Here is an 11,395-nt window from a genome sequence, read left to right as displayed (position 1 = left end):
CTTTGCCCCTGTGACATCACCGCCTCTCCTCCTCTTCCAGATGCATGCCGTCCAAAAGTGTTTTTCCCCTTCTCCCTCCTAACACGCCATTTTATTTCAGTTGGCCTTCCATTTTATAAATTCTGTCAGCAATCGCTACATAAGGTGGTAAGCCCGAAAACCCAAAATGGCATCTTTCTCTGTAGTCTGACTGACTTGAATGCAAACTCTGCTCTTTGAAAGTAACAAAAAACATCACACCCTGTCTTATACATTAAAGTGCCTGCTGTGATATTTCCAGGATATTACATTACATTCTGTACCGCAACATTGCATCAAAGATGAAAGCGCTGCCGTCTGCACCACTTCTCGAGACTGTTCCCACTGTAACATAGGTGCAATGTCGACACTGCTAACCTATTTATTGTTATTTTTTCAATCAGCATTTGTTACCTCTGCTTATTGATCTGCCAGAAAAGCATTGCAAACTATCAATAGAGCTGTAAATGTTTCTTCTGTGCTGTCCAAGAAGCTATCTCTTTAAGTGGTATACGCCTCAACCGTTCACACCATAACAGGCTGTCAGGGTCAGAGTGGATTCATTGCAGCGAAGCAGGAAGTGATTTGACGATTTAGTGTGTGCACACTCAGCGAGCTGTAGGCAGTTGTCTGAAGGGTAGACCGCACTAGTTATTCATGTCAACGTGCAAACTGTAACCTAACTTTCAGTGCTATTTGGGGGAGTAGAAGCCTTTTAATGTGGGAGATTTTTCAGTTATTTTCTATGTAAGGCAAGGGGTTTGTTTATGTCAAGCTCGAATGATTAAGACGTGAAAAGAAAAACATGCCTGTAAACAGGAAATGGTTCATTACCTCAAATGTCCCGATAGGAGAAAGATCTCCATAGTAACCCTTTCCTTCCTGCCTTGACAATAACCATAACATTATAATGATGATTACTTTTTCTCCATGATGAAATCGTGCAACAGCTCAGACACCACAGGGTCAATTTTGAAAATGACAATTTTGATGGGTTGTGCTTCATTTAAAGAATCACACAGAAAACAATTATTAAACATCGCCAAATGATAACAATATAAAAGGTGTTGATAACAAATGCAAACTTTGCAACGTCACCCCACTCACACAGTTTGTCTTAAAGTTATGAAATTTGGTACATAGGTCCCTCTCCTCATAAGGAACAACATTTCCTAAAAATCCATGAAGTCTGTGAAAGATTTTCTGCAATGTTGAATTGTGTTATTACAATTCCAAACACTACTCTTCTCTTACATGCTACATCTACAGACATAGATTGCTCAGGAAGAATTTATCTGATTAGTACCTAAAACCAATTGACACTTAAGTATTTAAATAAGTATTCACATTGGTGTGGTTTGGCACATAATTTTTGGAAGACCTTTTATATGATATTTATATTTCTTAATATTTTTGACAAAGTGACATGGACAGGGAGATGAAACCTGAGACACCACTGGCCCAATGTTGGCTAAAATTAAGTAAATTATGCACATTTTCAGCATTTTGGCCCAAGGGGGCAGTGCATCATATTCCATTCCATTCCACCAAAAGTGAATTGTTGATGACCTTAAATTGAATTAAAGTATAGTTTTGGGAAATATTTCGTAAAATTATTGTAAATGATTTCTTACGAAGTTGTTAAGGTGATTGCACAAAGCATGTTGCTTTCATGCCTGTCAAAACAAACTGTGACTAAGATAAATAACCCGTTGGTGCTTTCAAAAGCCTTGTCACAACACAATGCCTTCAACACTGCTTTAAAAGAAGTCTATTAGGTATAAGTGCTTTTAGTTAAAACACTAGACATCAGCCTAGAAGATATATTATACTAAATGGAAGGTTGGACACTGTAGGCCTATACTTCCTTGGCAACAATGGACAATGTTCTCTGCCAATAATATTGTATGATTATTTATTTTTCTTCAAATGCATTTCAATTAAGTTCACAAATCAAATACCTCTGAAAGGAAATTCCCTTTGAGACTATAAGGATTACCATTTATAGGCATTGGGTGCCAAACTGCAATTTATTTGGAACTCTGTCAGTCACTTCCCGACAGGCAAAGGTAAAAGACTATTTGTTTTCTTTTTGCTCTCAAAAGCAACATGCAGCATTGTGTGTTCGTTAACTTCAAAGCACATGTGCTGTCTACAGTAATGTTTAATTCACGGAGAACACTGTTTAAAAATTAAAAGGCTTTACCACATCAAAGAAAAGCGACTACAAAGCTATTTGTTCAATTATTAAATGACTTCCACACTGTTAATTTGCCTCAATCGCATACTGGAAGGCTTGCGCATATAACCACCTAGTTACAGAGTCCATCAACTTACAGATTACAGAGGAACAAAAGTCCATTGACTGATTCATGGGGGGGATTTGCCTAAACATTCCTGGTCAAGGGCAAATTGATAAGATTCATTATTTTTTTCTATGAAGCATATCCTCCCAAGCTTCAAAAAGAAAATGCATGGAGTCATGTGGTTTGGTTATATTTGTTTTCTTTGTCATTAGATACTTTTGTGAATGTCCTGAAGTTGTTTTCTGTTTCTGTCCATCTGAAAAAGGATGGACACCCTGCTACAGTGTGACCTCAATGTCACCTTCCCCAGTCTGCTTTTCCTGGGTTTCTTTCCCATTGAGCAGACTTCCTCCCATGTGAAACGGCTAAGCTGAATAAACTGACTCATTTGACCCCCCTTACTCGCCATGAGGCCATGTCTGCAAATATCACATCTGACTAAATGCATCCTCCAACAAACTGCTTTTAAATGGCCCCAGTCAATGAGTCATGCAGGCAAGGAATGTCTTACCTGAAGGAACTTCACAGTATCAATTTCGAGCTGACATGGGCAGGGGATAATGTACTATAGTACGTTCTCTTGCAAATAATGTGTGGGGTGAAAGGTATGGTCAGAACTAACCTTGCACTTGTTGCATTGTTTTCCAGAGAACGCATAAAACCCAGAGCTGACTATGCCTTTAACACTATGACTTTTAAGAAATTCATTTGTTTCTAGAAATGCATTCATTTGTCAGCAGAAATGTGCCAACATCCACTGAAATACAGCATTTGCTACTGTAGCTAGCTAGATGCATTTGGTAATGAAACACTTGCTAGCTTAGCTAACAAATATATCATCCTAGTTGACCTTTCTCAAATTCAACAAAGCTGATAATGTTTAAAATGTGACTTTCAATAGCAGCTGAAATAATTTACTTTATAGCATTTGAGTTCTAGGATGGGATTTGCTGTGCATTGTAGAGAAATAATGTATAATCAGAAATGAGTACATAAAAATGCCATGGTATAATGTATATGTCAGATCTCAGGTCTTGTCATATAAGAGCCATATAATTCCTTAGTGTCATGTCATAATGATTCTCAGATGTCAACTGAATTCTCTGATCTATGTAGATTGGTACATGTTTTGATCCTGCTAAGAAAATCCCAGAAATTGAAAAGGGGGAAATGCTTGAAGCAACATTTATTGAAATAGCAATGCCCCAAAAAGAAAAAATAGCAATGCAGAATTATGATAACACTTGTGGCAATTGTACCTATCAAAGAACTGATTATTGAAAGGGTTGCATAATTAGGATTACTTCTCCTTTTATAGAATTATAAGACCTCATGAGAAATATTCTTAGGCCTGTTAGCTTTAAGCAAAATGTTCTCCATAAAAAACATCACTTTTGTGTATATTCTTAAATCCATTAGCAACAATTTGACAATATCAGGCTAATGTCAAGCCAGTCTGGCAACCTTTTGCTTGCTTCACATGTAAACCTGTGTGTGTACAGAGCACCGGGGGACGATCAATGGTGTCAGCGTGCCACGTAAACCACCAGAGTGCCCTCACCTTGCCCCCCAGAATCCCTCCCCTTCCCATCAGCAGACCAGCTCCCAACTTGGTAGCAGCCTGAACAGAAGCTTGCAAACAGATGGGTTTGAAATTAGCCAGCTATTGTTACTTTAAATTGTTGTTCTGGAAATATTTTTGGTGCGCCACAGGCTCTATGCTCTTGTGAACATTTGATCTGTCCAAGTATTCTGTGTTTACAAAACCAAGCTTTAGGGCAGATAAAAGCTATAATCCACAAATTGTTTCTGCCTCTTTTTTTTTCCAAACACTATAAGTAACACTTCGAACTGATATCTCTTGCTTGTTGGATAATGAAACTGAATCCGGTGGTTGTCTTCTGGATATTACGTAACACATAGACACGGCCTTGGGGTCTGGCAACCTCCCTGACCAGTCACAAAACATTCGAAAGTGGGTTGCGCAGGTGAGAGAATGCAAGGTAGGCAGCAATTGTGTGTGTGTTTGTGCGTATGACCGCATGTGTTACGTGTCATTTTCGTGACTGCGTGAGTCTGTGACTGACTGTGTGTGCGTGTGTGTGTGTGGGGGGGGGTAAACCATAATCACACTTTATAAGCAGGATTGTCTTTTCCTCACCGGCCCGGCTCAAGACAAGGCCACCAGTGTGAGGGATGTTCCCACTTGAACTAACCAGCTTATAGGGGAGTCTTAAGTGAACCAACGTGGTTACCTTGTTGCTCTGTAGACGTCTCGGCATGGCAGTAAAGAAACATGTAAGCTGATTGGTAGCCATGACGATGAAACCTGCTATGGCATAAGCGTCAGTAGGCAGCTTGTCAAGGGTAGATAGACACAAGGACAAGATTATGAATTTCATTTCACACACACTTTCATTTTACTACTTTAATATATATCTGTCCCAGCCATCGGGATTTGTTTAAACACCGTTTACAGGGGCCACATTGTCCTCGATGCAAATAGCCAACACTCCTAGTGCCACTCAATGCTCATTTGCCTGTTCTGCTACGGGCTGCAGAGAAGCAGGACAAATTGTTCACTGCCGCACCTAAAGTACGTGTCCCCCCGCGTGTCTCTTTCTGTCTCTCTCCACACAGCTGAGCAAGGCAGGTGCCAGAGTCAAGGCCGAAAGAGAAGGACGAGACAATGCGGACCATGGCCCGGTCAATTCAACAGTCTTGTGCGATGTGGATCCGCATCGACACAGACCTTGAGAAAGAGATGAGTGGGTAGCTCCTGCTAACGCTGAGTCATTTGTCTGTTCACTGTACGAGCGTCTCATCTGTAGCCTGGCCATCCTTCCACAACTGGATTCGTTTTTTATATAACAGGCTTCTAAAATAGGCTACATTGTATTGCTTGTTGCTCTATACATGACACAGTTGCGTTTTCCATGTTTATCCTATTCGACACAAATAGACTGGATTTTTTTTTATGAATACATTTGTTCATGACTTTTAGCCGACTGTCTCTTTAAAATAACATAAGCACACACTCTCTATCAGAAACCATTTCCGTTGGTATTTGGCTTTGGCTTGCTGTGACTCGCTCATCCTACCCTGCATGTCTGTGATGTTTGGCAGCATGCCAGGATGGGTCGTTTGTTTTTCCACGGATGGGCGAGGTAAGAAGCGGGTACGTGACTAAAATCAACTTCCTGTTTCAAACGTTGTCATACAGTACATGCTTGCAACAACAAACCCTTCTTTGTTTCTTTATCTGTCTCCTCAGGGGTATTGCCTCACACAGAACAACCATCTAGTCAACATGTCTGGCTAAAAATCCATTACAGAAAGTAAATGAGGGAAGCTCATTGGTTGGTCAGCAATGAAGACAATATTTCTGTCAAATCCTGCAGTGGGAAAATGAGGCTATCCTTCTGTTCTTGAAATGTTTATACATTTGTTTTGGTTGGTTTGTGGGGCAGAGCATTATATGCTGTTTATTGATGAGGAGAGAAAGTGAGAGAAAGTGGAAAAGACAAAAGAGTGTGATTTGAATAGCAGTGGGCCGGAATCAAAGCCATGTGTACCCTATGACTACCTGGTGCAGCAGCCTAGACTACTAAACTACTTGAAAAGCATCATTTTACAAAGTGTATTGTTTTTATTTTTACCTTATTTTTTTCTTCACTTTCCTAACTTCGATAAATCCAGCTGTATCTATGGCTGTGTCATCACAGCAACTCTTAACGGATTCAATAGAGTTTAAGATAGCGGCAAGGCTTCCTCTTACGCATCTGCGCCAAGCCATTCTGCTCTCCCAAAAACAAAGTCAACACGTGTGAGGGCATGCTCACTCGCCAGAGTAACTAACCTCAGCTTTGCAGCCACCTGAGTGAGTCGCAATTGCGCTATGAAACCAGGAAACCCCTGCTGACGATGCCTTCCCACTCCCTGGATGTTATAGGCACATTTATATTGTCCATGGAGCTTCTCAGATACGTCTAGACTACTATCACCTTACATTCCTATTATCAACCAAAATCACTTCTAATCGTTTTTTTTCCTTCCATTTTGATGTATATTTGGAAGTTAATAGCACTACCAACCAATTTAGATTTTAAAATAAAAACAGCCATTCCAGAAAATGTCATTCTTCTTCAACCGTATTACAACAATTAGTTTAGGTCTTGTTAAATTGCATTTATTAATAGGCAATCATTATTAAACAAGACAACAGGGAAGATGTGGTTCACCATGAAAGAGGGCACAGCGACCCTAGGCTACACAGGTTACTTTAGTAAATGCTGGATCTTTAAATGCATCTTTACCCAAGTCAATATTATGCCAGTGCAGTCTGAGACATTGTGTGAGTTAGTGATATATGTCCCTGGGCATGCCAAATGCTGTAATTCTAAAAGTAATTTGCTAACTTTATACCTGTTCAAGCCGCACATTCCTAAGTTTTCACTACAAACTTTAAGGCCCCTAATGTTAATTGATAAGTTCAGAATTGTGTGCAATAATTATACCAATAACCATCTGTTTATTTCAGTCATCCTGTTTCTCACAAAATTTGAACCAAAAGAAAATCCATTATGACAGACATGCTGGGTCCTTGAGGGGATATATTTTACATTCCTAAATTTAATTAATTGATATCAAACAATGCAATAGGCTAGACACTAAACAGTGCATGTTTTCATGTGTGTTTTAGCGCCACCATGTTGACAATGTGTTTTTTTGGCAAGACATCTTCACTTAATGCAAGCATGCACAGTCCCCTTCCCAATTACATTGTGGGGGACAAGTAAACATATTTTTAAGAGGACTAGGGAACTTGTCCAACTGAGTTCAAATTAAGATTTCAATAATATACACTTCTAAATCCATTGTACAATATGTGTTCTACTAACCGTCTGAAAACAGTGGAAAAGGGCCAGTAGGCTTAAAACTATTCTAGCCAGTATGAATACCATTTTGTCTACCTCAGCCTAAACAGGGCTGGACCAAATCAATGGAGACATTTAGACTGAAATTATGAATTAGCATATAATCTATCAAAGGAAATGCAACCTACTAGTCCGCAGACCTTAATAATTGAAAGACGTAATAGGGGGAAAAGTGCAACCTGTCTGTCTCAGTTTGACTTTGATCTCCGGGTTTCAGTATTTGCCAGACAAGCCAAGTTGTGGGAGCTTGCTGAATCACGAGGCGCTGATTTGTGTTAGTTAGTCATTGTGAACTTTGTCCAACATACAGCACATGGGGCAGTTCACCGTCGCTCTTTGTGCATTAGCTTTTTCGAACATATGTATCAAACGGTGTTTCACGAAAATGTCAAATTGCAACAAACGCGGGGCATAGCGTTAATGTAAATGTTTCAACGACTGACAGATATACTTAACAGTGTCAATGACGACAGAGTTGTCTATTAGGAAACAAATTACTTAAATTAGAAACATTGCATTCTGAAAAAAAATATGCATTCTAAAAACGACTTATGTCCAAAACGCAGTGTGCATTGGTGCATTTGTAAACTACGACTTGGAAAAGGGCTATCCCATTTTAAAAGGACGAAGGAGGAAGAAGGGTAAAATCTGCCGTAGTAACAGAGTCGAATTGTATGATTGGGTGAAAGCTAACCGCCTCATGACGTGGTGCTGGCAATGTGACTGGAATGAGAATTTGCGAAATAGGGTTCTAGTGCCAGTCAGAGAGAGTATGCATATACTGTACAGGATGCTACGTAAAGGGAATGGTTTATTTGATAGTAGGTGACGCGTCGGCACTTGGTTTCATATAACTGCATTTCTCATAGTGTCGAGAGAGAGAATTTAGGAGACTGTTTTTAGTAATCTACAACCAAGCTTATAATAAAGAAAACAGCATAGATTGCGTTCTAATAATGCTGTATGTTATGTTGAATTATTTGGATTTTCGGTATTGAGTAGCATATTTCATTATTATTTTTAACAATGTAAACACCCTTGGGCCTTCTCATGAAATAAGATATTTTAGCATAAAGGATCAAAAGCGTCAAACCAGTTTCTCTTTAGGGCTTGCTGTCAGTTTCTCTCCTTGCACAAGTGGCTATATCCGTGTACAGATAAAGAGAAAGGGTGAGCATGCGCTGGAGGGGTTTTCGAAGAATCAAGTAAATAGAATTGGAGCTGCTGGAACCACTAGTGGTGTGTCGTCGGTGACGTCACCGCTCTACATTGAGCTCGAGCTGTGAGTTGTAGCGCGAGATAGACAGAGGCGCGCGGTAGTAAAGTACACAACTGCAATGAACTTCTCAGTGTAACTTGGCTGTTTTCAGGCTGCTTGGCTACAGGGAAAATACAACAAATATTTTCAACGCCTTTTTTCTACAGAATAAATCGAAACGCACGGACATTTGGAGAATTTGGTATCCACTTTTTCGAAAACGATGTCGTCTGCGGCGGTTGCTGCTTCGAGGAGGCAGTCCTGTTATTTGTGTGACTTGCCCCGCATGCCATGGGCGATGATCTGGGATTTTACCGAACCCGTTTGCAGGGGATGTGTCAACTATGAGGGAGCAGACCGGATTGAGTTTGTAATTGAGACTGCCCGACAGCTGAAGAGGGCCCATGGCTTCCAAGACGGGAGATCTCCGGGGCCAGGCAAACCTCACCACTCCGGAAAGGAAATTCAGTCCCACAACCATTCGGCTGGAGACCCCGGCTCGCGTCCACCCCAGCCCCTGGATCGTTATCCCCTCTCCGACCGGCCACCAAGGCTGGGACCGGAGTATCAACCCGGGAGGCAAGCTAACGGCATCCCTGTGCCAAATGGATTTCCAAAACCAGACGACCCACCGGAGCTGAACCGCCAGAGCCCCAACCCGCGCAGGACTAGCACGGTTCCTCCCAATTTGGTGCCTTTGGTTAACGGTAGCATGGGTCCTGTACACGCGCTCAATGGTCGGCCCGCTCCAATGGGTATGCCTGGTGCGTTGAATGCGCCTGGTCAAGGCGAGCACGGCAAGCGTGGGGAGGATATGAAAGACAAGCACAGACCGGATAGCATGTCGGACATGTCGGAGAGCCACAAGCGGGCGGAGGAATGGATGGGAAAAGGGAGCAAAACAGTGAGGGATTTGATGGCTCTTCACCCATTCGACAACAGGTTCAAGAAAGACCATGCGGCGATGCAGCGCGGTATGGGATATGAGACAAGTGCAACTTCCTCAAAACCAGGTAAGAATGTGCTCCCCGCACCATCACAACCATACTCACAGGAATGCATTAATTTAGAATATGAAAACAGGAAATGGCTGTGTTGAAAACCTTAGTCAGCTATTTTTATATTGACGTGAGTTTTCAGCTGAACGGTTGGTTATGCTTGTTTACATTTACGCTAGCCTATCAAACTATAGACTAGGCTACTTGTTATTCCTCTGTACACTTTCAGTCACTTTATGACATTTCAAAATAACAACAAACAAGACTGATAGGAAATCTTGATGTTCATTCATCTTTCATGCACAGGGACTGGCCCTGTAGTGGTGCTTTGCTAACCATGACCCCCCCCCCCCCCCCCACTGCCTTCTCCAACAGAACGAGGCAAACACCCCCGGAGTATGAAGAGGAAGGCCTCCCCTGAGCCTGATGGCGAAGGCTCAGCCCCCAAGATGAACGGTGGGGAGGGCCAGCCTTGGCTGACGTCGCCCTCCGAGGTCCTCAAGATGCCCCCGGCCTCCCTCCCCGGCTTCTCTGCGGCACCGCCCTCCACCATCTCCCCCCACAGTCGCACCACACCGCCTGAGGCAGCCACGGCCCAAAATGGCCAGTCGCCAATGGCGGCGCTCATCCTTGCTGCGGACAACGCCGGTAACACAGGCTCGCCCAAGGACGGCAACCAGGTGCACTCCACCACGGCGGCGGGGCGACGCAACAGCGGGAGCCCCCTGTCCCCGTCCTCGGCAGGCCAGCGGCGGCTGACGCAGAGGGAGGTCGTGGCCACGGCCCACGCGCAGAGCATGGACCTACACGGCGCACCGCCACAGAGCATTCCGGACTCGTCTGTGCCGGGCAGCGTGCCCCTTTGCTGCACCCTGTGCCACGAGCGACTGGAGGACACACACTTTGTCCAGTGCCCGTCGGTGCCCTCGCACAAGTTCTGCTTCCCCTGCTCCCGGGAAAGTATCAAACAGCAGGGGGCCACAGGAGAAGTGTATTGCCCCAGCGGAGAGAAATGCCCATTGGTGGGCTCCAACGTACCGTGGGCCTTCATGCAGGGTGAAATAGCCACCATCTTGGCAGGGGACGTGAAAGTAAAAAAGGAGAGAGACCCTTGATTTTTTATTTTATTTTACCAGCGCCCCCCCTCCCCCCGCCCCTTTCTTTTTAAACCACCGCCACAACAACAATAACAAACCAGCCAACAAACAAAAAACAACAAGCGTCCCATGACTAATTAATATAAACCATCACACCATGCATACCATCCAAAAGAAATCGACGGACATGTACATATTGGACACAAAGGAAGTTGTATACTTCGTAAAAAATGGCTGTAAACGTTTTTTTTTTGTTTATTTTGTTTTTCAATACATTATGTTTCTATATTTTTTTTGAAGATAAAGGTATGTATGTACTCAACATAACAGACTACCCCCCCCCCCCTCCCCGTTTTTCAATGTCCTATCGATGTACTTTTAGGTCTGGTGGCAGTCCCTGTTAAGCATAGAATGTGACTTACTAATACGACTCGACGAGCACTTGGCAAAACAGAAATGCTTCTAGCTGTACTTGTATGCACTTGTTTAAAAAAACTTGCCAAATACAATTTCTGACCTTGTAATAATAACTAGTGTCTGGTTTGCTTATTTTCCCACAATCAGTAATTAGCAAAGGCATTGGGAGTGAGAGTCATGTCCTGATTATGATTCACTCATGGGCGGTGATGCAATACCTTCTACCAGAACAAAATGGAACCCAGGGACAAGTGCAGAGGGAAAGCAAATCGAGAGGAGTGGGGGGGGGGGGGGGGGGGGGGGTTGAGGGAAGATTCTTCCTACAGTGGTAAACATACTGTTGAACATGCCAGCATAAAAACAA

The 11,395-nt window shown here is 42.8% G+C and overlaps 1 protein-coding gene across 1 annotated transcript; it reads left to right on the top strand.

The window, feature by feature from the left end:
- Positions 1-8,034: 8,034 nt before the first annotated feature.
- On the top strand, positions 8,035-11,144 carry irf2bp2b (interferon regulatory factor 2 binding protein 2b). The gene is made up of 2 exons (XM_010902197.5): positions 8,035-9,532; positions 9,893-11,144. Exons 1-2 carry the CDS (start codon positions 8,743-8,745, stop codon positions 10,630-10,632), a joined length of 1,530 nt encoding a protein of 509 aa, XP_010900499.3. The 5' UTR covers positions 8,035-8,742; the 3' UTR covers positions 10,633-11,144.
- Positions 11,145-11,395: the final 251 nt, after the last annotated feature.

Source organism: Esox lucius, chromosome 9 (genome assembly GCF_011004845.1).
Source record: "Esox lucius isolate fEsoLuc1 chromosome 9, fEsoLuc1.pri, whole genome shotgun sequence".
NCBI classification, from domain to species: domain Eukaryota; kingdom Metazoa; phylum Chordata; class Actinopteri; order Esociformes; family Esocidae; genus Esox; species Esox lucius.
This window is presented reverse-complemented; position numbering and strand designations above follow the sequence as displayed.

What these genes read in the sequence shown, in the direction of transcription:
- irf2bp2b (XM_010902197.5), top strand. Translation starts at nt 8,743, where the DNA reads ATGTCGTCTGCGGCGGTTGCTGCTTCGAGGAGGCAGTCCTGTTATTTG. An exon ending in TGCAACTTCCTCAAAACCAG is followed by an intron (nt 9,533 to 9,892) that starts GTAAGAATGTGC and finishes CTTCTCCAACAG; the next exon opens with AACGAGGCAAACACCCCCGG.